The sequence below is a fragment of the Phyllosticta capitalensis genome (assembly GCF_038381095.1).
Source record: "Phyllosticta capitalensis strain CBS 128856 chromosome Unknown BKA78scaffold_12, whole genome shotgun sequence".
NCBI lineage: Eukaryota > Fungi > Ascomycota > Dothideomycetes > Botryosphaeriales > Phyllostictaceae > Phyllosticta > Phyllosticta capitalensis.
The window spans coordinates 1041979-1065996 of record NW_027117450.1 but is presented as its reverse complement, the minus strand read 5'-3'; the positions used below and the strand labels follow the sequence as shown (position 1 = coordinate 1065996).

The following is a 24018-nucleotide window of genomic DNA, read 5'->3' as shown; positions in this document are numbered from 1 at the left end:
TCGACAGCGAGAAGCAGAATTGGTGATGAAGTTTCTACGGAATGGAATCTAGTCAAGCAGCCGCAACCTCCAACGGCCTCCGTAACGATGCGGATATGCATGGGTATCTTCAAAAGAATACGAAAATCGACCGCCAAGTGCGCCCCTCTCCACTCAATCGTCCAACTCGACAAAATTGAGTGCTCCGGCCAATTCCTCGACGTCTTTTCCAACATCCGACGGGTCCTTCTTCGCCTTCATCTCCCGATACGCCTTCCCCACCAGCTCCATGATGACTGCATGACTCTTTCCCGGATTGTCGCTCTTGATCCTGTTGAAGTTGGCCTTCATGAAAAGTTGATACTCGCTTGCTTGGCCCTGCCTGGGCACTGGTTTCGTTTGCACAAGCTGCGATTTGCAGCCTCCGCATCTGCTGCGGGCAGGATCGATTGATTTGGAGTGGCGCTTGTACTCGTTACCACAGCATGTGCAAGTCCACACGTACTTGAAGTCGATCACGTAGGAATGCTTGGTCGTAACTTTGACATTTCGATGGGCAAAGGCCCGAGTGACTTTTGCTCCCCTGTGGCTCATGTCAGCAAGTCGGAGTTGTGGCGCCTTTGAGCAAGTTGGAACGAACCATGCCTTGAACTCCTTGCCATGTGGGTTATCTCTGATGCCGCTGATCATGTAGTTGAGAAGGTGGCAAAACTCATGGGCAAGGGTATTGACCATTCTTTCTGTTTCAAAGATGATTGGTTAGAAGCGACAACCCTCAGGAATGGATCCAATCCTCACCTTCATCGTCGATAACCTTCTCAGCCAATTCGATAGTGGCCTTGTTATGGGAGCCTTCCTTGGTCCAGATTGCCCGTCCCGCGGTTGTATTCAGGGTCTTGCTCCATACTAGCTTGATTCCGCCACGTTCGGCAGTCATCTCAGAAACCCTGCCCCCTGAGATGGTCTGGTCAAGTTCCTGAATGAACTCTTCGGCCAACCTGTGCTTGCATTCTTCGAAACTCTTTCGTTTCTGGATGGCGACCTTGTCCTTTTTGGCTGGACTCTTGACGGGACTTGTCTTCACAGACGTGCTGGAATTGTCGGCAGAGGGTTTGCTGGGCGGAATTACCGGTCTTTTGCGCGGAGAGTGCTGGTCGTTCCAATCGTTGACTACGTCGACGGCCCAAAAAGCGTCTACACTTTCCCGATGAGGACCTGTCGGAATCCGTATCTTTTTGGTTGGAGACTTGAGTTTGGTAGGACTCTTTGGAGGTGGAGGTGTGGAAGCACGACTGGTCTTGGATGTATCTGGGATCTTGATGGGGGATTTCCTTCTCGGTGGTGAGCTGGGTGGTGTTAGCTAAGGTTGAGAAAGTTGGACGAGACCCGTCTTACTACTTGAGGATCGCATCATTGTCCGCAGAGGAGGAGCTTGTAGGTCTGTCACTGGGACTTGGCTGCGTCAAAGATATGGGCACCAGAGGTTTCTTGAATATGTCGTCAAGCCCCGCATTCGACGCATTATCTCGCAAGTCCTTTTTGGCAAACAAGCGCCTTCTCGGCGAGTCTAGACGCTTATCGCTTTCGAAGATGTCCTTTGACGGGGTTTGGATGGGCTTTTGGCGAGTGGACTTGAGAATGGGTAGGTCGAGATCAGAGTCAGAGTCTGGGTCAGAGCCGTGCGCTTCAGAATATGCATCGTCCTTTTCACCACACCAAATGCTTTGTTCCATGTCCTCGGAGTTATCAGATGGACCCGGAGAACCTCCATCACTGGAGTCTTCAGCATCAGAAGGGTCTTGACTGCGATATTTGACACGTGCAGCGGCAGCTCTCTGCGGAGTGCGCTTGACGGGCGTGTCACGTTCTCGGACGGAATCCGTTTGTTTCCTCAGGGGCACAGAGCTGGAATTTTGGGCGCCTGCATCTACAAGGGGCTTGGAACCAAAGGTTGAGCGATTCAGGATGCGGTGCCGGGTCGGGCCAGGTTCATTTTTGATTTTCGGGACAAGCTTTGGCGTGTTTGCGCGGGCGACGGGAGTGGGCGCGGGACGGGGCCGTTGTAGCAGATGGGCCAGGCTTGGTAAATCGTCGTCCTCATCGCTCGAATCGACATGGGCGCGAGCCATTTCCTACGGGACGGGCGATAGGAATGACGGATGGGGGTGTAACGGGCGTGGAGGTATTTCGTAGTGGTGGTGGTGAGCAGACGGATGGTGTTGGCGGATTTTGCGGTGGCATCCTTGTCGATAGTTGCCAAGGCAACACGGCGCATTGGCCTTTTGCCGGATCGGGAAGGAAGGCGGCGAGGGCGACGGGATGGCGACAGCGGCAGGCGCACAGCAGACAGGCGCAGGGCAGAGGGCAGGCAGGGCTAGCTACAGCTACACATTACTCCCGCCGTTGGAAATTTCATGGTGGCACAATACGGAGACGAGTCCTATCTGTGCGCACAGTCCTTCTTTTTTCGCAGCTACTCAGTGCGGGTGGAGGTGAGGGCCTAGCTGAGACGGTGCCTGCAGATGGCACTGCAGAAGCTGGAGCTGCAGAAAGAAAAGGAAAAAGATGTGGGATGTGGATTGAGGACCTGAAGCTGAAAACGAAACGGCGAGACAGAGGGCCTGGCCAAAAGAAACGGTCGAGTCTTGGCAACGTGCGACCTGACTTGGCTTCTCCGTGATGACGGGCCGGTGATATCGGTGGTGGTCGGGTGGGCCGAGAGACTACTACGAACTAACAGTGTGACAGCTCAAGGTACCACGGTACGTTCCAAGCGGGATGACGGGAGCCAATGCCGTAGCGCTGCTCTACTACAAACCACCTACTCCCCCAACTTCTGCAACCTCAAGACATCAAACGTCGGCTACACAGCGGCGGACCACACGATGGCGGCAAAATGATTCCAGGGCGGCGGTGGAGAATGTGCCAAGAAGTGTAAAAGGCCGCCTGAGCAAGAATGCGGATTGAGATGGGCGCGAGTCGAAAGGGGCAGCCAACGAGGGCGAGGGCGAGCGCTGACGATGAAACACACGCGTCGAGCGACGCACAAAACACATCGCGGCGAAGGTGATGTGCGACTCCACCTGCTGTGTGCGCTGTGACGACGACGGGGCGGGTGGCGACGTGGCCTGGGTGCTTTGCTGAGTGCCCTTGGCCAGGGGCACGCACGGCTGACGACGAGGATTCCTGGCCCAGACGATCCAAATGCTCCAAATTGCTATGTCATGAAACTCCCCCAAGGCCGCGCGCCCACTACTACTGCCCTCTCCCTTATAAGATCCAATCCCGTGCCCGTCCCGTCGCCTTGGCCCACTCTTACTATCCACGGTATTTGTGTCTACCAAGACTACCACTCTCACTCACTCCTTCCTCGCTCTCTCCTCTCGTTTTGGCCTTTATCGTCGCTCTTTAGCACTTGCTTGTTGCTCTGTTCCTCGCCTCTTCCAACCATGTCCGTCAAAAACTACCGCGACCAATACACCCCCAAGCCCCTCACCGACATCTTCACTCATGACACCGACATCGACCGCCGCCAATGCAAGCGCGTTGTGCCCATGAAGGTCCTCTGCCTCGGCCTTGGACGTACCGGCACTGCTTGTGAGTTGTCCTCCGCCTGCCGCGCCTGCATAATCCACAATCGCTAACCTCGGACTTACCACCGTAGCTCTCCGTGATGCCCTCAAGGAACTCGGTTTGAACGACACCTACCACATGATGTCCGTCAGCGTCGAGAACCCTCCCGATGCGCTCTTCTGGATGGACGCTCTGCGCGCCAAGTACGACGGCGTTGGCACCTTTGGCCGCGAGCAATGGGACCAGCTTCTTGGCCACTGCCAGGTTCGCCGCATTCTCGTTCCGCTTCGGATTTCAATTGCTAACCGCCCTGCAGTCTGTGTGCGATTGGCCCGCCATCGCTTTCGTCAAGGAATTGGTCGAGGCCTATCCCGAGGCCAAGGTCATTCTCACCACCCGCGACGTTGACTCGTGGCACGCGTAAGTCCATGCTTCGGATATGAATTGTTCTAGAATTTCCCGCTGACGCGTCACTTAGCTCGACTCTCAAGACCGTTGACTGGAGGGCAAACGACCCCGAGCTCAAGATGGTTGGCAAGTGGGACTGGGGCGCGGGCCTCTACCAGCCCATGCTCCACAAGTTCTGGACCAACTTCTTCAAGGGCGACTTCAAGAAGCACGGCAAGCAAGTCTTCATCGACCACTACGCCGAGGTCCGCGCACTGGTGCCTGAGGACAGGCTGCTCGAGTACCGCATGGGCCAAGGCTGGGAGCCGCTCTGCGAGTTCCTCGAGGTCCCCATTCCCGACAAGAAGTTCCCGCACACCAACGACACTGATGGCTTTGTTGAGCGCTGCCGCGGCCGCAACAGGGCGCAAATGATGAACGTAGCTCTCCGGGCGCTGGTCGTCGGTGGCGGTGTTGCGGCTACGGTCCTTGCTTCGACCATGACGCTTCACAAGTTCTTTGGCCACCGGCTGCTGGCCGGCCACTAAACGGGTGGCTGACCAACGAGGTTACTGTTTTCAAGTTTGCATCACCACGAGCATCGTTTTGGCTTTGACGGCATTCACCTTGCATTTGGTCCTAGAGCGGGAATTGGGCATCATGTGCACTTTAATCATCATCACTTTCTCATCATCAAAATAGGCGATTCCGGAGTTGGCGGGCATACAAGACGAACGGGTCTTGATTTTCTTGGGAGCGGGTTTCAGAGCATTCAATGTCTGATGACGACGCAGACGGATTCGGACAGACATTTTCAGGCACTGGGAAGGCAGGACAGGGACTGGCATTGGCGGAGTCTCAGTTGCGCTGCGCTGTACAGTCCATAGGCGAGATTCACAAGCATTTGAGAATATACCACATGTTCGTATGTTACGTATCCAGCCTGTCAAAATGTCGCACCACCTTTGCGCGGCAGAGCAAACGTGGCGTGCGGCGAAACACGGTGGCCAGGATAGAGGGTCGAAACAAAACCTAGGGATGTCTGGATTGAGCCAGAAAGTAGCTACGAGGCAAAACCAAAATGGGGGCGTGGCGCCAAAAGACAATTGTTAGCACCAGGAATCGATACAAGATAGACATTTTCTCACGACATGTTCAAAGTTGGTCCTGGGCCCTGGCATGATGGTCGAGGTCCCCTGAAATGCCAGACGGACAGCATCCCCAGCCCAAGGGATTGCGATTGACGGGCCGCCGCCCACTAGACCAGCGAAGCAACCAACGAGGCCTCCCAAATCTTTGGTCCCCCATTCCCCGTCCTGACCGACTCGCGGTCCTGGTCCAGTCTTGCGCACGGAGAAGGAGTGCGCAGAGTGGGTACACCATTATTTCAGTTTGCACCACAGGCAGCGGTGCGCTGCGGACACGGTTGCGTTGTACGTCAGTAGAGGAGCAGGACAGGACCTTCAATCACGCGCACTCGCTGCTCCTATCCAATTTGGGCCGCGCGTCGTCCGGCGCGTACCGCAAGGTAGAGAACAGAGAGGCTGTCTGTCGTCTGCAGGCTGCTGCTCTCTTTTTTTGCTCAGTGGCTTGACCGTTCCGCTACCACTTACCACGTCCTCCGTCACAACCACCACCACCACGGCTAGCTTCCGCCCGCACTTCCCTCCCTCCCTCCCACACCTACAATCCTCCCCCCCTCCCTCTCTCTACACATTATTTCGCTTCCCTTCGCTCCGCCTGGCCGCGGGAATTGCGCGTGGTGCTGCAAGGTACTCAAGTACTGCGTCCTCGCCACGCCGCCCTCCCTCCCTCGACTTTTGACGCTTCCGTTTTGCAGACAATGGCGCTGTTTGAGCCTATTCTTTCCCGTCACTCGTTTGCCTTTCTTTGCATAGCGTTCTTTTTCACATTGGCGTCGGCCGACCTCAACAACGACACTTCGCCCACCTTTTTCTTCCAAACTGTAAGTCTGCTGCTTCTTCCGCACATCAATGCGCCGACTCTAATCCGCGCCTTCCCAGAGACCGGAGCTGCACGCGCCGATAATACATTTTGACGTACTATGGCCCGACTTTGTATCGCCGGGCTACATTTTCCTCGCGCCGTATCGAAACCACGATCCCGGCCCGTACATCTACGATAATTATGGCGTGCGTACCGCTCAATGACACGATGCACAAGGGTGGCTAATTGCGCGCGCAGAACTTGGTGTGGTCCGGAGCTGGATTCATGGGCCCAATGGTTGGCCACGCCCCGCGAGTTTGCACCTACCAAGGAAAAGACCACCTCTGCTTCTACCAGGGCGAACAGTACCAGGGCTTTGCGCGCGGCCACGGCCTCATTGTCAACGATGAATACAGGATTGTAAAAACAGTTGAGAGCGGAGGATCTACGGCCCAGGCCGACATGCACGAATTCCGCGTACTACCCGACGGCAAGACGGCGCTCCTCACCGTGTACCAGACCCGGCAGTACGACCTGTCCGCTTTTGGCATCGAGCTGGGCATGGGATGGATCGTGGACAGCGTGTTCCAGGAGGTCGACATTGAGACGGGTGACGTCGTATTCGAATGGCGTGCTCTGGACCACATCTCGCCTAGTTTCAGCTACACCATGCCCGACACAACCGACACATCTGGAACTGGACGATCCGCAGACAGGCCGTGGGATTACTTCCACATCAACTCGATTGACAAGAACGATGACGGCGACTACCTCATCTCGTCGCGCCACATGGCCGCCGTCTACAAGCTGTCGGGCGTGGATGGCCATGTCATGTGGGAGCTGAACGGCGCCAACCCCAGCTTTCACAATCTCGACCTTCATTTTTCCAGCCAGCACCACGCCAGATGGACAAAAGAAAATGGAACCCACACGATTCTTACCTTGTTCGACAACGCCAGCAACAACTTCAACATTACGAATCCCTGGTCGCGCGGCATGGTGGTTGCCATCAACCACATTGACCGGACGGCGACCATGACGCAGGAGTGGTTGGCGCCAGACGCAGCTGGTGGGGTGCTGGCCGGCTCGCAGGGCAACATTCAGACGCTCAAGGACGGCCACGTCATGATTGGGTGGGGGGACCATCCATTCTTCTCGGAGCACCTCCCCACCGGAGAGGCCGTCATGTACGGCAAGCTTGCGCTTCCAGAGTCGGGCGTCATGAACTACCGGGCCTACAAGTTTGAGTGGAAGGCGACGCCCAAGGACAACCCGGCGCTCTACACATACTCGCGGACGGGGACGAGCGTGGCCGGCATGGTCTTTTACGTGTCATGGAACGGGGCAACCGAGGTCAAAGAGTGGAAGTTTTACGGCAGCAACAGCGCGCAGGGGCCGTGGGAGACGGTTGCGCGGACCAACAAGACGGGGTTTGAGACGATGCTGCGCACCGAGACGGTCAGGAACTTTGGGTTTGCGGAGGCCGTTGACAAAGACGGCCACGTGCTCCGTCGATCGTCGGTGACGAAGACGTTTGTGCCGTCGGCAGCGCTGATGGCGGCGTGCGACGACTTTGGATGCCAACATCAACCAGAGGGGGAGCACATTGAGGCAATTCCGCCGTTTGTCGCTGACGGTGGGGCGCACTGGGACACGGGGCTGAAGAGCAACACGTACTACACGTCGCCGCCAAAGACGGCGGGATCTTTCTTCTTGAGCATCGCGGGGCCGGCGGCCGTGGGCTTTGGGATTCTGCTTTTGCTGGCGATATGCCTGTACAAGCACCGGGCGATGCGGAGCGTGTCGGGGTGGCAGAGGTCGCTGCAGCAAAAGGGAGTGGATTTGCGCGAGGTACTGAGTCCGGGTGGGGTGCGGCAGAAGCTGCTGGGGCAAAGATATCGGCGGGTGGCAGAAGGCGAGGCGGTTCCATAGAGAAGGAGAAGGGATGATAGAAGGCCTCAGGCAAGCCAGGCAGGGGGTGGACAGGTCAGATAGAGATTGGCTAGTGGAGAAGGATTGACGGCAATTGAACTGATGACAGTGATGTCATTGTAGTCTGTGCCACGGGCAGGGGGCGAGCAAGGTGTTGTGATTGTTGTTTGGTGATAAGCCGGGCAGTGAAGTCGTCGTGGTGTCGTGGGAGTGGTGGTGGAGGCGGGCCGACTGGCTGACAGTGACAGGTCCCTGGACTATTCTGGAGGCTGGACGGGAGGATTGTTCTCGGCAGTGGTTGGTGGACCGAATTCAGGCGGAGGTTTCGTCTGTGTCTTCTTTTTTTTACACCCTGGGCGTCAAGGGCGTACGTAGCGGGTGTACGTAGGCGGGCCGGGGTGGGACATGTGGCTGAGGATGGCTGAGAGGGTTGCGACGGAGAGGGCTGAGAGAGGACGGGCGGTGCGCAACCGACGGGAGGGCGGATAGAGCTGTCGTGAAGCTGTGCATTGTTGTTGATGCTGTGGTGGTGCATAATGTTTCTGGTGTTTCTTTTCCAGGCGTTTCAGCGACTCTGACCCTGACAGACAGTTGACGGGTTGGCTCAGGATGATTGCGCGGCCCTCGCTTCCCTGTCGCCAAGACCGCTCCTGAGTCCTTGAGAACTGCCACTCATCATGACTGACAGTCCCCACCCGGCAACCCGTCCATCACTGCCCACCGCCTACGCGCCCTGGCCGCGTACTCTCCTGCGTCGCTCTCATCTTTTCCGGATGGCTCTCCGCTCCAAGCCACTCACTAGCTCTCCCACTCCCACCTCGTTCCTTCTCGCGCCGGCCCACCATGCGCGATAGAAACCTGCCCCAACTCCCCGCCCAAGGTGATCCCGCAGACTCTTCCACCGGCACCAGCATCCGCCAGAACCGCGCCCACCAACGTCATGGTTCCGACGTCTATCGCAGAAACAGCTTGAACTTCAACAACAACCAACAGTCCACCTCCCACTCGCAATCTTCCTCGACCTACGGCCACTCGCGCTCCGTCAGCCTCGGCCGCCTCGAGAACTACGACGATCCCGACATGTATACTCCCGTCGAGCACTCCAAGCCGCTGCCCGCATCATGGCTCAACATGCCCCACAAGGGCCAGCTGGCCATCCTCGCCATGTCGCGTCTCGTCGACTTTTTCCAAATGGCCGCTCTCCAAACCTTCATGGTCCACCAGCTCAAGAGCTTCGATCCAACATTACCAGACTCGTCCGTTGCCCACCAGGCCGGCGTGTTGCAAGGCAGCTTCACCGCCGCCCAGATTGTCACTTCGGTCCTCTGGGGTCGTGTCGCCGACCAGCCATGGTGCGGAAGAAAGAGGGTCCTCCTCGTCGGTCTCATTGGAACCTCGGTTTCGTGCATAGGCGTCGGCTTCTCCCAAACATTCTTGCAGGCCACAGTATGGAGGATGCTTGGCGGTGCCATCAACGGCACTGTTGGCTCTGCCCGCACCATGGTTGCTGAGACTGTTGAGAAGAGATTCCACTCTCGCGCATTCCTGCTCCTTCCTCTTGCCTTCAACGTGGCCAACATTCTTGGTCCAGGTGAGTCCCACTAATCCCCCAGGTTCTTGGCAAAATTCTCATGCAGATTCCAGTCTTTAGCGGCTTGCTCGTGGAGCCCGTTGCGGCCTATCCAAAGCTCTTTGGTGTCGATGGTGTGTTTGGCGGAGCTACCGGCGTGCAATGGATGGAGCGCTACCCCTACGCCATGCCCAACGTCCTCTGCGCAATTCTTCTCCTCGCCGAGGCATTCTTCGTCCATTTCTTCTTGCGCGAGACCCTGGCCAGCATTCGCAACGCCAAGGTGCCCCTGCCAGGTCCAATGGATCAATTGAGGTCCTTGGTTTCCAGAATCACGTCGAGAGGATCGGCACAGTACTCTGTTCTCGAGGACCAGTCTGACGGGCTTCTTGCCGGCGTTGATTCAGACGCCATGGAAATGTCTCCGATGGGCGCCAAGTCCAAGGCGGCCAAACGCCCTCAGGTTCTTCCATTCAACCGCATTTGGACCGCAAACGTTCTTGCGGTTCTCTTATCAATTGCCATTTTCGATTTCCACATGGGGTAAGACCTACAATCATTTTCGATAGCTCGGCCGCTGACTTGCCTTTTAGCGCCTTTTCCAGCCTGTGGATCGTCTTCTTGTCCACCGACAGGCCGCAGTCGGCAATCGTTGCTCGTTTTGTGAAGCGCTCCAACCCCTTCATCTTCAGCGGTGGTCTTGCCTTTGAGCCCGCCGCCATTGGTTTCGCCCTGGCCGTCCTTGGTGTTGTCGGTCTTGCGCTCCAGCTTTCGATTTACCCCTGGGCCAACTCCCGCTTCGGTCTCATGCGCTGCTTCAGATACTCGCTCTTCCTCTTTCCCATGGCCTACTTCCTGGCGCCGTACCTGGCCCTGCTTCCCTCGCAAACTCCGGCGCCGAGTCCGGCGAGCGGTTTCTGGGTGTGGATCGGTATTTCGCTGATCTTGACCTTGCAAGTCTCGGCGCGCACTTTTGCTCTGCCCGCTTCGATCATCCTTCTCAACAACTCGAGCCCACATCCGAGTGTGTTGGCGACTATCCACGGAATTGGCCAAAGCGTCAGCTCCACCTTCAGGACTGTCGGCCCTATTGCGGCCGGCTATTGGTACGGTGTGGGCTTGGAAAAGGGCATCGTAGGTCTGTCCTGGTGGGTTGTAGCGGCGATCTCCTCGATCGGTTGCGTTGCCAGTTTCTGGGTCAGGAACGGAACCGGTCACGAGATTCTTCTTCCCGGCGAAGAGCCGCCAGAGAACAGCGAGAAGTGATCGTTCTCTTGTTATTTTCCTCCTTCTTTTTTTCCTTCTGATTCATATCTTCCGCTTCGTTTTTTCTTCTTGGGGCTCCTTGGATAGTCGCGGCTTGTTTGCGGCGAAAACGCGTTGGCTGCGCGACTGCATTGGGACGGCGTTTTGCATCTATACCCGGCGTAGAGAATATTTCAGATTTGGCTCGGAAGTGTAAGCATACAAAGTCGGCGACGGCAGAGAAGATGGCGGAGATCGAGGGAGAAAAGACGTTTTGCGCGTATTCTGGGCCGGACTGATCGAATTCGGATGGACGTGTGGTACGGCTTCGACGTTGTGGATCAGGAAAGTCCTGTATAGTCGCGTGTTGTTGTGTATACCAAAGTCAAATTTCACAAAAAAGAGAAAGTCCTCACGGCGTGTGATCGAGACGAGGCTCCTCGACCCTGGCAAGAGAATGCGGCTGTCGTCTATTTAAGCTCCTTGGCTCATCAGTGCGACTATGGGACGCCAATGTCGCAATCTTTTGGCCTGCGCAGGGGCGTTGACGTGACGAGCACGACATGGGACTACTGGACCCAACCCAAGTCGGGATAAGCAGCCCACGAAAAAAAAGAAAAAAAAAAAGGAACGACCGCCGCCGACTTGGCGCCGCTATATACTTGTCGTCAGCACGCATATTCGCTGAGAAGCCTAGAATGAGTTGAGTGTGACGATGGTATTGGAGGCAGATTGCTGCGAGGGACGTGGACGTCGGAAGAGTTTCGTTGGTGGTGGAGGATCAGAGGTGTGTGTGGCTCATGCATCCTTCCAATGGCTTGGATACAAAGGAAGGCAGATCAGAAGGATCAGGTGGGTGATGGGCTCGTATGTATGCATGTCATATGTCTGACATGTCGTGCTTTGTTGGGTAATCGGTGAGATGGACCTACCCGCAGCAGAGGAGACGAGAGGACGGGAGGATTGAGTGGTTGATCAGTGGGCAAGAGGGTAAGCAAGCGCAGCAGCAGCAGCAAACTGACCACACTTTAAACCTCTTTCTCCCCAAATGACTTCCATCAATGCATGACCCATCAATGCATGATGAATGGATCCATCGATTCCGGCCGTTCGACACGCTACTTCTACTGCAGCAAACGTCAGTGACCAGTAGCTTGGACATGCGTTGCTAGCAGTAGGTTCGCTTTAGCTTTTTCCCTGCATGCATGCTTGCTTTGCTTGCTCCGGCTCGCTACTCGCTAGATCCCGCTGCGCTCCCGTCTGGGTGGCCTGGATGGTTGGTTTCCGCTCTTTGATGTCCGCTTCTGTCCGTCAACGGGCGGCGAATAACGACAGACGGAGCAAATGACTGCGTGCTCAGGCGGAGCAGCCGGTTTCCACGCACTGAACTGGACAAAGAAGATTGTGTGCCAAGGGAGAGAGTTGCGGTGGCCAAGCAAAGGGTTGAGTGGTTCTTACCAGCTTTCCTGTCGACGACACCGACTTCGCTATTTTGTTGGGTAACAAAGGTCCGAGGTGAGAAGAATGGCGATGGGGGGATCGAAGCTCTCTAGACACGCAAGAGGGAAATGGCCACATCCTCTTCAGATAACGTTCGAGCTTCTTCAATGCAAAAAAATACGCGGAGCAGTTGTAGTTGCGTGCGCCACGACTTTGGCTACCAACCTGGAAGTGGAGTGCGGACGTGTGGTCGATGTGCTCTCTCTCTGTTCGTCAAGCGGCTAGATGGTAGATTGTTGATATTCCCCAACCTCAAACTGTGCTGCCGCAAAGTGCAAAATTAACGGTGTAGCGGTATCGATGGCGACAGTACTCCAGGAATGGAGAGGAGGTGTCGTCGATGTGTAGCATCCTCCATCTGTTTCGCTGCAGTCAATATCGTCATTCCCACTTTACTTGAGAAGCGCAGACCTGGGGTTGGAGAGCCGATGTGTGTGTTTCGGGCTAGCGTGCCGTGCAAATGCAGAGCAGAACGACAACTCCAGCAGCGCAACGACAACTGAGTTGGGGCATTCTGCTTTAAAGAAATATATGGGGGAGAGGAGAATGGCCGCAAGAAAAAGAAAGTGGAAGGTGACGAAGCGAAGTCTTATCCAACCGCCGTTAGAAACTCTATATATTTAATTTTCTTCTTCTTACCCGCCATTTTGTGTGGTTGGTTGGAAAAATAGCATTCGCTATAGAAACACCCCTGCACCCGCCCGCAGCATGGCCATCAAAACAAGAAGTCGGCCTTTGAAGCCAAAAGCACCGGTTCTTGCTGTCAATACTTCCGTTTGGGACATGTTTTCCGCACTTGTCGTGGACAACGGCGGCGGTTCTCTTTCGATCCACAGCCACCACGATATCTGCGATGCTCACAAATCCAAAGCAACAGTTGCATAAGCAAAGCATTTTATTGTGGGGAGTGATGGCGCTACGAAGGTGCGATGCAGCGCAGCAGTTCTAACATGGACCAATACCATTTGCGCCTTTTGAACCCAGACTTCCAGACAGCCTTCGAAACGACTTGCAGTACCAACCACCCCGAAAAGCACACGTACGCCCAGAGCGCCCCTCTTTCCCGTCAGCCGCTCTAAGAAAGACAGGAAGTAAATGGAAACCTCGAGCTCTACAAAGCAGCCAGAAAGAACGATGCTCCTGCGAAATGCTAAAGCCACAGGCTTTTCAGATCGAGGGGGAAAAACGAGACGAGACGGAACGAAACGAAGAGCTGAGAAAAAAGAAGCACAAACGAGGTGACTTAGCCAAGACCGATCTTAGACGTCTTGACAACGTGCTGCACGGGCTGGAGGATGCCTTTGTTGTCGACAGCTCCAAGACCCATGCCGGCACTCCAACCCATCTTCTCCAGCATTGCCCGGCCCTTGTTTTCGACTCCAATTTCAGGCGCCGAGGCGCCCACGACTTCTCCGTCGCGGTAAGAGGCAGCACCGTATCTGCCGCCTCCACCGCCTGCTCCTTCTCTTCCGGCTCTTTTACCTCCACCGGCCTTGTCACCACGAGGGAGAAAGCGGCGCTGGTACTTGGAGGTGAGCTTGTTGAACGTGTAGTCGTTCAATGGGGCGGTGCGAGAAGTCTTGATCAATGTAGTGAAACGCTTGTTTCCTGATCCGACTGACTTGGAATTGAGACCCAGAGAAGCGCCGATTTGATGCAGCATCGCGCGCTGATGCTTGTCCATTGGCGGAAATGGTCGACTCTGAGCCTTAGAGCCCATGAACACGCGCAACTCATCCCTGATCTCCTCAAAGGTCATGCCTTCGTCGTACTTGGCGTTCAGGTCCGGCTTGAACTTGTTTTTCCTACCAAGCAGGCCCTGTGCGCGCAATTCCTCTCGCTCAGCCTTGCGTGAACGCTTCTTCTCACGGTCTTTTTCCCATGTTGACTTCAGGTTGAGAGCGAGCTCATCATCGGAGAGTTCGAAGGGCAGGTTTGCCTTCCGTCCTTTCTGCTTCTTTCTGAGACTAGGACGCTCCCAATCCATGACGTCAAAGCCGTTGTAAGGGTCCTGGTCCAGGACATCCGCCATGAGGCTGGCAGAGGGAAAATGATCCTTTCGTTTGCCCTTGTTGTTCTTCTTGCGCGAAGGGCGAAGAATGGCCTCAAGCTCAGCGTCGTCGTCGTCGTCGTCGTCGTCGGCATCGTCGTCAAACAGAAGAAGCTCGTCAGCCCCAAATCCAAGTTCCTCCTGTTTCGCAAGAAGTCTGGCGATATGTTCGTCGCTCATTCTTTCGATTTTCCGCTGGATGAGATCCTCTTCATCCTCAAACTCTGTTTCCTCGTCATCATCGTCCTCGTCACTGTCCTCGTCGTCTTCGTCGTCGTCTTCGTCGTCGTCGTCGTCGTCGTCCTCCTCATCATCACTGGCATCCGACCAGCTGCTGTCACCGCTGGCTTCATTGCCCAACCTGATGTTCTTCACGTTTTCTTCGTAAGCAGCCACAATCTGCTTATCTCCATCATCAACGATGCTCTCCACGGAAATCCACCTTGCTTCATCATCTGTGGTCTTTTCAAACGCGACGAGATACTGGAGCCCGCTCGAGCGCTCCCTCTTGCGGAGAATACGGGCAATTTTTCCAATCATCTCCGACGACGTGCTCAACTGGTCAAAGTCTGCTAGGTCAGGCGAATCCCAGTCGCTCTTGTGAGGGTTCTCCTGGGTGGCTTCCCTGATGCCAATCGACTCCGCGGAAGAGTCGATAAACCAATCTCCTCCATCGCCTTCTCCCAAAGGCCTGCGATTGATTGTATCGATGGGATACTGGCCTTCACTTGATGACTCATTCTCTTGGTTTCTGATGTTCTCGAGATAGTCCGCGATGGCTTCATCGTCATCCGACGCAACTCTCGCCTTTCCTTTGTGTTGTTTGGCGACCTTGCCCCGGCTTGGCAGAATTCCCGAGGTAGATTCGATCGTCGAGGCTGCTGGGGTGTTGATGGTGGGCGTGGTACTGTGAACGGGATCTGCGATGGTGCGAACGGGATTACGACCCTTGAAGAGGACGACTTCCTCACTCGAGTCGGAGGGCGTCGGGGAAGAGCTTCTGACCACGGGAGGAGGAAGTCCGGTTGTAATCGAAATGTCGGCCCCGGTCGTGTCCTCAAAGAAAAATGAGGAGGCCGGAGCTGAGGACTCGCCTGGCGCAGGTGTCTTGTATGCTTCGGTGCCGTCGAGATTCATTTGCGCCATTGCATCCTGCGAGCGCGCAACGTCATCGGAAATTGACTTCTTTTGCTGTACAGAAGTCTTGTCAGGCAAGGTACCCGCCAAATGACCTCCGCTAACAAAGACGATGGGCTTGTGGCGAATTTGGTCTTCTGTGGCCCACATGCGGTCGCGACCACGAGTCTCTGTGTTGCGAGCGACATCCCTCATGGAGAATGAGCCGGCTGCAGGTACAGTCAGTGACGAATGCTTTTGGGACGTGATTTGAGGAGAGCAGACCATTTGCAGAGGGCGGCACGAATGAATTTCTGAGAGAGCCTCTGGAGGAATAGGCCGACCCTCGAGAGGGCCCTCCGCCCCTTTTTCCGCGCTTAGCCATATGGCCTGGCTATGAGGCGGATTGAGGATTGAGTGATGAGTTGATGGAGTGGAGCAGCAGGGAGATGTGAAAGTGGCGGCAGAAGGACGAGGTCGTCATGGCTTGCGCCGGGATGATATCGATAAGTGCACGCCTGACTCGGCGCACCCTGCACCTTGGTCCCAAACTGCTCACGGGTCACTGGCTGTTGGCAAGTGACAAGCAAGTTGGACAAAAGTTGGAGATGGGTAAATTGAATCTAAAAAGCCTTCCAGGCCATGGCAAACGGAGCCATCTCAAATGACGAGCCGCATGTTTGCCCGTCCCGCCATGGCCCGTCGAACGGCGAGCGGCAGCCAGGACGACAACGACGACCAGTCGCCCCGCCGTCGACGTCCGGGGTCAGCTGTCCGGGACCGCGCCTTGTCCACCTTCAACGCAGTCACAACCACCGTCCTTCCTGCCACCCAGCTCCAGCGTCTCCTCCGCCGCTTTCTTCACCATCTGTCATCCTCTGATGGGCATGAAACCCCGTTGAAGCCCGCCATCCAGTCCAACATGGCCAACGATCTCGGCCGCTACAGCAAGCGCATCGTCCAGTACTTCTGGGACCCCATCCCAACAAACGACGACGACGCCCCCATCTGGTGTCTGGGCAAGTGCTACGACTCCAAGCCGGCTACGCCAGAAGACCCTCCGCAAGCTACCCCACCTACGCTTTCGACGTCCCATGGTTCTACGACATCGTCACGGTCAGCGGGTGACGATGCTACCAGCCGGAATAGCAGCGACGAGGGCGTCGTGGTGCAAAGCAGCGATGCTCAGGATGCAGATGCCGCTGGAAGCTGGCCTCCACAATTCTTAGACGATTTCGAAGCTCGAATCTGGCTCACGTATCGATCCAACTTCGCCCCCATTCCCAAGTCGCAGGATCCCAAGGCGGCAGCCGCTATGAGCTTTAGCGTACGTTTGAAGAGCCAGTTGAGCAACCAGTCTGGATTCTCCTCCGACACTGGCTGGGGCTGTATGATCAGATCAGGGCAAAGCCTGCTTGCGAACGCACTTCAAATCCTCAAGCTCGGCAGAGGTATGGAAGCAACTTTGGCAAATGGAGTCGTGTCTGACCAAATCATTTAGAATGGCGCCGAGGTCAAGCACCAGAGGACGAACGCCGCCTGCTCTCCCTCTTCGCAGACGATTCGAAAGCTCCCTTTTCCATCCATAAGTTTGTCGAACATGGTGCCGCGGCTTGCGGCAAGCACCCCGGAGAATGGTTTGGTCCCTCAGCAACAGCGAGATGCATACAGTAAGCAGCAGCCTCAATGCGCAGATTGATGCAAGTGCCTGACGCCAGCACAGAGCCTTGACAGAGAACTACGCCGAAGCTGGCCTCAGAGTTTACATTACCGGCGACGGCTCCGAAGTATACGAAGATAGTCTCATGAGAATAGCAAAAGACGGCGATGGCACCTTTCATCCCACTCTGGTCCTCGTCGGCATTAGACTTGGCATCGACCGGGTAACTCCTGTATATTGGGAAGCCCTTAAAGCATCATTGCAACTTCCACAGTCGATTGGCATCGCTGGGTAATTGCTCGTCTGACCCTCTTTTGCCCACATGTTGTGCTGACAGATTGCAGTGGGCGACCATCGGCTTCTCATTATTTCGTCGGCACCCAGGATTCGCACTTCTTTTACTTGGACCCTCACAATACCCGCCCATTTCTGCCGTTGCACTCTGATGTCTCGCAATACAGCGCCGAAGATATCGAGTCATGCCACACTCGCCGTCTCCGTCGCCTCCACATCAAAGAGATGGATCCCTCTATGCTGATTGCATTCCTCATTCGCGATGAGTCGGATTGGAGCAACTGGCGCAAGGCCGTGACCGAAGTCCACGGCAAGCCAATCATTCATGTTGCCGATTCAGAACCCGTCATTCACGGCGGCCAAGAGCGGGAGGGCGCGATTGACGAAGTAGAAGCATTCGATGACGAAGACGACGGTTTGCCATGAGCTCGTGGGATCTTTGCGGTTGGCGTTGCGGGTTGGATTTTAGTATACCATCAAGACGATAGCGAATTTGAGGCGGATTCCGATTCTGTCGCGAGGTTGTCGTCTAAGTTTGGTTGGATTCAGGTCCGATCTGCTGGTGATTGCGGGGAAGACGCGTCCGGGGGCTCGCGACTGTTTTGATTGGAATGAAGGCCGTGCGCACCAGTAGTTGACTCGATTCGCAAGAGTTCCTGGCAGATCAGCGCATACAAAATTCCCAACACAAATATGACGAAAGCAGAAACGTTTGAAGTACCGATTCCTTTCGGACTGTTTGTCTCCGAAGAGAATAATGTACAGCGCGAGTGATATCTGAAATCCATGAGTCCGTAAAGCCTGAAACCCGGCTTGAAAAGTGAAGCAAGCCATCCCATGATCGCATTAAAAGAAACCGTGAACACCTTCCCCGAAGCCAATCCGCCCTGATGTGATCAAATCAGGGATCATCATCGATTTCCATCCGACGAGTAAACACCAAATCCGAAGAAAGCCGCTTATTTGGTCGACGAAGAGTACTTGGTGACGGCCTTGGTACCCTCAGAGACGGCGTGCTTGGCCAGCTCACCGGGCAGGATCAACCGAACGCTGAAATTGGGTTAGCGCGAATTTGACGCGAAAGGAGGATCGGGAAACGTACGAGGTCTGGATCTCACGGGAGGAGATGGTGGACTTCTTGTTGTAGGCAGCGAGCTTGGAAGCCTCAGTGGCGACGCGCTCGAAGATGTCTGAATGTCGCGTCAGTTTGGAAGATTCGCAAAAATCGGAGGGCTAAAGTAAGACGTACCGTTGACGAAGGAGTTGAGGATGGACATGGCACGGTTGGAGATACCGGTGTCAGGGTGGACCTGCTTGAGGACTAGAGTCGAAAACGCGTCAGAAGAAGCTCGAATCGCGAAAGCGGACGCGTCGAATCTCACCCTTGTAGATGTAGGAGGAGTAGGTCTCCTTCCTGGACTTGGTGCGCTTCTTCTTCTCGCCAGAGGGAGCGGCAGTCTTCTTGCCGGCCTCCTTCTTCTCAGCGGGAGCCTTGCCAGCCGGGGCCTTGCCGCCGGTGGTGGGAGTCTTCTGGGCCTTGGGGGGCATTTTTGCGGATTGAGCAGAGGTGATGGATTCGGAAAAAGTAGACTGGAAGCTGGGCTGAGCTTGCAAAAGGTAGCGGCGAGAGTCGACGTCGATGGAACAGCACGGGTGGTGGGTGGATGGAAGAGAAACGGAGGTGACGGCGTCGTCGCGCGGGCAGGCAGTGTTCTTAAAGGCGGGCGAGTGATCGGGCGGACGCAGCGCCCAGTCGCGTCTGCCGCCCGTCGGGCTGTCGGTGTTATTGCGGACGTGGAACGCTATTCCGCTTCAGGTGGCCCACACGCTGCTTACGGCCCTGTGCGTCCTGCGGTTCTGGTCGCTGCCGCCCCGTCGATTTGGCGACAGGGCGCGCTTGCCTGGATGATTCGTGATTGCGAGCCCATCATATAAGGTCTGTGACCGCCCGCCAACCCGTCGCCGTCCTCTTGCTACCCACCCACCCGTTCAGCGTCCACCATCGTCTTCCGTCGCCTCTCCATCGACTCATCGTCGCTTTCAACTCTCTCACCCAAATCCAAACCCCCAATTCTCCAACCGCAAAAATGACTGGTGGCAAGTCCGGCGGCAAGGCCAGCGGCTCCAAGTCCAACGCGCAGTCGTAAGTCGCTCGACGCGTTTTTCGCCTCCCACCGCTCAATTTCTGACTTTTCCATCTCAGGCGCTCCTCCAAGGCCGGTCTCGCCTTCCCTGTCGGTCGTGTCCACCGTCTCTTGAGGAAGGGCAACTACGCTCAGCGTGTCGGTGCCGGTACGTGTTCCAAATCCGTTGCCAAGTTTCACATCTAACTGAGGTTACAGGTGCTCCCGTCTACCTCGCCGCTGTCCTCGAGTACCTTGCTGCTGAAATCCTCGAGTTGGCTGGCAACGCTGCCCGCGACAACAAGAAGACCCGTATCATCCCCCGTCACCTTCAGCTTGCCATCCGCAACGATGAGGAGTTGAACAAGCTTCTCGGCCACGTCACCATCGCCCAGGGTGGTGTTCTGCCCAACATTCACCAGAGTACGTCTTTTTTGATCCGGAATTTCACAATGACACCCAAAGCTGACTCTTTTCCCAGACCTTCTGCCCAAGAAGACGGCCAAGCCCGGCAAGGGCGGTCCCAGCCAAGAGCTCTAAGCGCTTTCCATCCAATTCTGATCTGCTTTTTCAGGCGCGGGTTCGGTGGTTTCTTATGACTATGGGGTTTCGGCATGGGTTCTGGGTTTCACGGCTACGGCTTTGAGTACTGCAATAGGGCAGTTTGCTGCTGTACATTACATCCACGGTTCTGGATGAAATATCACGAGTTAACACTTCAGCCATTTCGTTCCATTTGCAGTGATGGCATTTTGACGCGACTTTGGTTTTTCTAACAACAACGACGCGTCTGCGGCGCGCCAGATCGTTCGACAGCGATTTGGCGGGAGCCCTGACAGCGAGTAGGGTTTCAGGGAGTTCCGGGAAACCGCGAATTCATGAACGCGTTCCAGTGGATCTTTCCAGTGTGATGTGCGGCAATCTGGGGCAGCCAGAATCCGGGGTAGTCTCCACTGTTGGATCACTTCACAGACTGCATGATCGTGGAGTTTGACGCAGCGGATAATTCGACATGATCGAGTTCTAAATTTCTAGCATATGACCATTGGCATTCCGCGATCTCAGAGCGGTTGTCAAACGCTCTCAATGATGTTGTCAACCAGCCTCCAAGCAGTACCGTCGAGCTCTTGGCACACCCGGCAGCAGCAATCGTCTCGTGCAATTCGTCTTGATTTCTGGGTATTGACGGGTTCCTGGGCCTTTTACGTAGAATCCTCATAGTTCCATCTTCGGGGGAGCTGTTGTCTGCATGAGCGCGCATAAAGTCGAGGCGGGAGTCGATATGCTTACGGTCTAGGATCGGGGCTGGGATATTGCGTTCGTACTTGGAGCCTGGAAGGCATTAGATTAAGTAGTTGACCTGGGTTGAAGGCAGACTGACCACCGGGCGCCGTTGGGGGGACGTATGGGTCAGGGTGCTTCCACTGCTCGAGCAGGCCCTCTGTCTCTTTGAGCAAGTCCTGGCAGAGTCGTTGGTGAGCGCGCACAGTCGCATATGGCCGTGTCCTACTTTGATCATCCGGGGGTCGGATACGTGTTTCTTTTCTTCGAACAGAGAGCGAATGTAGAGTGCCTGGCCTCTCCAGAGGTGTCGGTGCACCGCCCAGCTGAGGGAGAGCTTCAAGGAGCGGCGGTAGAGGGAGCTGATGGCGTGTCAGCGGAGAAGCCTTTGATCGTGATTGAGATTGGGATTGCGGACCAGACAGCTGATTTGGAAGCCATTCTGCGATGGAAGGACGGTTGATGGATTGATGATGTTGGAGCTCCAATGATTGGCACCGTGAAGCAGCGCGCCCGCATCCCTCCCGCGTGGCCCGAGCCTCAAGGTGGAGGGAGTGACAGTCTGAGCCGGGCCGACAGTAAATCCACGCAGCTAGTCGTCGTTGCCGGTGGAGCAGCCCCAGCCATCGGGTCAAACCGGCAATTACATTATTTGCGCTGGAAATCGCTCGGCGCTGACAGGCCTTTGAGCGCAAACGAGCGGGTCTTCTGCCGTCACTGTCTTCACTGCCGCAAGTGTCAACTTGAGCCTCTGCTTTCTTCCACCAAAACTTCCCCTCCTCCCCCCTCCCCCCTTCCTCTCCCCTCCGACATTTTCCACTTTGATCGCTGCGGCTGTCGGGGAAGCTCTGGATCCGCTGAAGCCATCATCTCCCACCCAACCCAACACCAGTACCCCGCCGTCGGCCCAAGTTGCTGTGCAGACTAGCCGGTAGAAAAACATCTTTTCCTCCTTCGCCATGTTCCGCCGCGTCCTCGCTACCTCGGCCAAGTTTGCCGTCACCTACCCTCGCCGCTCGCATCGCCTGCCGCTGGCCCTTTTCCCCCAGTACCGCAGCTATGCTTCCCAGATTGTCAAGGTGCCCGAGATGGCCGAGTCCATTACCGAGGGTACCCTGAAGCAGTTCAGCAAGCAGGTTGGCGACTATGTCGAGGCAGACGAGGAGATTGCCACCATCGAGACGGACAAGATCGACGTTTCTGTGAACGCGCCTGAAGCCGGTACCATTACCGAGCTTCTTGTCAAGGAGGAGGATACCGTCACTGTGGGCCAGGACCTCCTCAAGCTCGAGGCTGGTGGTGCTGCGCCGCCCAAGGAGGAGAAGGCAAAGGAGGAGCCCAAGGAGGCTGCGCCTGCGGATCAGGGCAAGAGCGCAGAGGAGAGCAAGCAAGAAAAGAAGCCTGCTGAGGAAACCAAGAAGCCGGAACCCCAAGCGCAAGAATCCAAGCCCAAGCCTGCGCCGCAAGAAAAGCAAGAAAAGAAGCCTGCCGCGCCCAAGGAGGAGCCCAAGACCGAGTCGCCCTATGGCTCTCGCGGAGAGCGCCGCGTAAGTTTAGGAAAAAGATGCGCTGGGACTTTCCAAGGCCCATGGTATGCTAATATTACTTTGTGCATAGGTCAAGATGAACCGCATGCGTCTGCGCATTGCGGAGCGCTTGAAGCAGTCGCAAAACACTGCCGCCTCGCTGACTACCTTCAACGAGGTTGACATGTCTTCTTTGATGGAGTTCAGGAAGCTCTACAAGGACGAGGTGCTGGACAAGAAGGGTGTCAAGCTCGGCTTTATGAGTGCCTTCTCCCAGGCCTGCGTTCTGGCCATGAAGGACGTGCCCGCGGTCAATGCCTCGATTGAGGGTCCCAACGGTGGAGACACCATTGTGTACCGCGACTACGTCGACATCAGCGTTGCCGTCGCGACTGAGAAGGGTCTTGTCACCCCTGTCGTCCGCAACGCCGAGAACAGGAGCATGGTCGGCATTGAGAAGGAGATTGCGGACTTGGGTAAGAAGGCACGCGACGGCAAGCTCACTCTCGAGGACATGGCGGGCGGCACCTTCACCATCAGCAACGTAGGTACAATGGTTTACTTTTCGATCTCAAGCTAATGGTCTCCTAGGGTGGCGTCTTCGGTTCCCTGTACGGAACCCCCATCATCAACCTGCCCCAAACCGGTAAGTCCAGCCCGTAGTCTTTGCGCAGGGACCCAGTGTGTCTGACTGAGCGTGTGTAGCTGTCCTTGGTCTGCATGCCATCAAGCAGAGGCCCATTGCGGTCAACGGCAAGGTTGAAATCCGCCCCATGATGTACCTGGCGCTCACCTACGACCACCGACTTCTCGACGGCAGGGAGGCCGTCACTTTCCTGGTCAAGGTCAAGGAGTACATCGAGGACCCCCGTCGCATGCTCATCGCCTAAGGTTGTAGCAAGAGTCGTAATCAATCCTAGATAGTCCCTACGGATTTCTTATAGATGTATAAACTTTTTAGGCCTAATAAATGCATTCAAGATAAGAGAGAGCAGTTTCTTTCCTGGTTACTCGCTACCTACGTGTAGTAATGTGGTGCCTCTTACCCCATCTCGCTGGAAGCGTGGCAAACGTCACTAAATGCCGACACCTTTCTCGCGATACCCTGGTGCCGTTCCCTCTCCACACCTTCCCTTTGTTGTAAAATCATGAATACTATATTCTTCTAATGTTTTATATAATGTGTAATGATTTCCTACCTCTATGCTATCTTGTGTGCATAATTAGAGATAAAAAATAGTATCTCGGTCTAATTTTATTGTAAATAAATTGTCTTTTCTACTTTAAAAATTAGATGTTATTTTAAATTCTATTCTAATCTAATCTTCTTAGTGTATAGAATAAAGGGAGTTATAGCTTAAAATCTCTATAATAATATTATTTATCATAGATTAATATTACAAAGAAACTAGAGAGTCTTATTTAAAATATAGAGATAAACTTACTTAAAATACTATTCTATTATTCTTCTATAGATTAATTCTTTTTAATATTTACTCTTAATTACTAGATTTAGGTAAGTTATAATCTATATCCCTAGATTATTTATTAATCTAATTTAATATTATTTCTTAAGTTAGAGTAAGACTAAGAGATAAGAGTCTTGTCTATATATTTTAAGAACTAGCTCTACTTACCCTTAAAACCTCTATATAGATATTAATTTTAATCTCTAACTTTCTATTAAAAAATAATAAAAAATAATTAACTACTAAATTTTCTACTACGACTAGCTCTATTTAATAGAGTATACTTAATATACCTAGGGTACTAATTTTCCACTCCTAATAAGTATACAATATAGTGCTATAAGGGGTAGAAGATTAGGTAAATAG

General features: G+C 54.8%; 11 protein-coding genes across 11 annotated transcripts; 6 read left to right on the top strand and 5 right to left on the bottom strand.

The window, feature by feature from the left end:
- Window positions 1–153: 153 nt before the first annotated feature.
- Window positions 154–2108, bottom strand: BKA78DRAFT_300072 (SprT-like family-domain-containing protein; the record flags this gene model as incomplete). Its single annotated transcript, XM_066887145.1, has 3 exons — window positions 154–719; window positions 778–1325; window positions 1375–2108. 3 exons carry the CDS (start codon window positions 2106–2108, stop codon window positions 154–156), a joined length of 1848 nt encoding a protein of 615 aa, XP_066739301.1.
- Window positions 2109–3428: 1320 nt separating this feature from the next.
- BKA78DRAFT_300071 (P-loop containing nucleoside triphosphate hydrolase protein) lies at window positions 3429–4487 on the top strand (the record flags this gene model as incomplete). The annotated part of the gene is made up of 4 exons (XM_066887144.1): window positions 3429–3576; window positions 3644–3816; window positions 3869–3972; window positions 4031–4487. The coding sequence occupies 4 exons, from the start codon at window positions 3429–3431 to the stop codon at window positions 4485–4487; spliced, it is 882 nt and encodes a 293-aa protein (XP_066739300.1).
- Window positions 4488–5782: 1295 nt separating this feature from the next.
- On the top strand, window positions 5783–7603 carry BKA78DRAFT_333990 (ASST-domain-containing protein; the record flags this gene model as incomplete). The annotated part of the gene is made up of 4 exons (XM_066890153.1): window positions 5783–5905; window positions 5964–6092; window positions 6145–7559; window positions 7582–7603. The coding sequence occupies 4 exons, from the start codon at window positions 5783–5785 to the stop codon at window positions 7601–7603; spliced, it is 1689 nt and encodes a 562-aa protein (XP_066739299.1).
- Window positions 7604–7853: 250 nt separating this feature from the next.
- On the bottom strand, window positions 7854–8507 carry BKA78DRAFT_54199 (uncharacterized protein). The gene has a single exon (XM_066893350.1). It carries the CDS (start codon window positions 8351–8353, stop codon window positions 7889–7891), a length of 465 nt encoding a protein of 154 aa, XP_066739298.1. The 5' UTR covers window positions 8354–8507; the 3' UTR covers window positions 7854–7888.
- Window positions 8508–8898: 391 nt separating this feature from the next.
- On the top strand, window positions 8899–10654 carry BKA78DRAFT_333989 (major facilitator superfamily domain-containing protein; the record flags this gene model as incomplete). Its single annotated transcript, XM_066890152.1, has 3 exons — window positions 8899–9409; window positions 9463–9931; window positions 9982–10654. 3 exons carry the CDS (start codon window positions 8899–8901, stop codon window positions 10652–10654), a joined length of 1653 nt encoding a protein of 550 aa, XP_066739297.1.
- Window positions 10655–12928: 2274 nt separating this feature from the next.
- BKA78DRAFT_347572 (uncharacterized protein) lies at window positions 12929–15738 on the bottom strand. Its single transcript, XM_066890564.1, has 2 exons — window positions 15585–15738; window positions 12929–15529 (listed from the first exon to the last, which is right to left on the bottom strand). Exons 1-2 carry the CDS (start codon window positions 15682–15684, stop codon window positions 13377–13379), a joined length of 2253 nt encoding a protein of 750 aa, XP_066739296.1. The 5' UTR covers window positions 15685–15738; the 3' UTR covers window positions 12929–13376.
- A 483-nt stretch (window positions 15739–16221) lies between these two features.
- On the top strand, window positions 16222–17679 carry BKA78DRAFT_259055 (putative cysteine protease atg4; the record flags this gene model as incomplete). Its single annotated transcript, XM_066885334.1, has 4 exons — window positions 16222–16750; window positions 16801–16969; window positions 17023–17250; window positions 17304–17679. 4 exons carry the CDS (start codon window positions 16222–16224, stop codon window positions 17677–17679), a joined length of 1302 nt encoding a protein of 433 aa, XP_066739295.1.
- A 533-nt stretch (window positions 17680–18212) lies between these two features.
- On the bottom strand, window positions 18213–18801 carry BKA78DRAFT_333987 (histone-fold-containing protein; the record flags this gene model as incomplete). Its single annotated transcript, XM_066890151.1, has 4 exons — window positions 18213–18303; window positions 18356–18443; window positions 18503–18574; window positions 18636–18801. 4 exons carry the CDS (start codon window positions 18799–18801, stop codon window positions 18213–18215), a joined length of 417 nt encoding a protein of 138 aa, XP_066739294.1.
- Window positions 18802–19180: 379 nt separating this feature from the next.
- BKA78DRAFT_327059 (histone-fold-containing protein) lies at window positions 19181–20104 on the top strand. The gene is made up of 4 exons (XM_066889484.1): window positions 19181–19396; window positions 19457–19545; window positions 19596–19799; window positions 19858–20104. Exons 1-4 carry the CDS (start codon window positions 19341–19343, stop codon window positions 19914–19916), a joined length of 408 nt encoding a protein of 135 aa, XP_066739293.1. The 5' UTR covers window positions 19181–19340; the 3' UTR covers window positions 19917–20104.
- A 267-nt stretch (window positions 20105–20371) lies between these two features.
- Window positions 20372–21388, bottom strand: BKA78DRAFT_327047 (uncharacterized protein). The gene is made up of 5 exons (XM_066889483.1): window positions 21076–21388; window positions 20887–21019; window positions 20758–20836; window positions 20667–20708; window positions 20372–20614 (listed from the first exon to the last, which is right to left on the bottom strand). Exons 1-5 carry the CDS (start codon window positions 21174–21176, stop codon window positions 20592–20594), a joined length of 378 nt encoding a protein of 125 aa, XP_066739292.1. The 5' UTR covers window positions 21177–21388; the 3' UTR covers window positions 20372–20591.
- A 1-nt stretch (window position 21389) lies between these two features.
- On the top strand, window positions 21390–23531 carry BKA78DRAFT_327038 (dihydrolipoyllysine-residue succinyltransferase). Its single transcript, XM_066889482.1, has 4 exons — window positions 21390–22204; window positions 22275–22727; window positions 22775–22829; window positions 22889–23531. The coding sequence occupies exons 1-4, from the start codon at window positions 21617–21619 to the stop codon at window positions 23071–23073; spliced, it is 1281 nt and encodes a 426-aa protein (XP_066739291.1). The 5' UTR covers window positions 21390–21616; the 3' UTR covers window positions 23074–23531.
- Window positions 23532–24018: the final 487 nt, after the last annotated feature.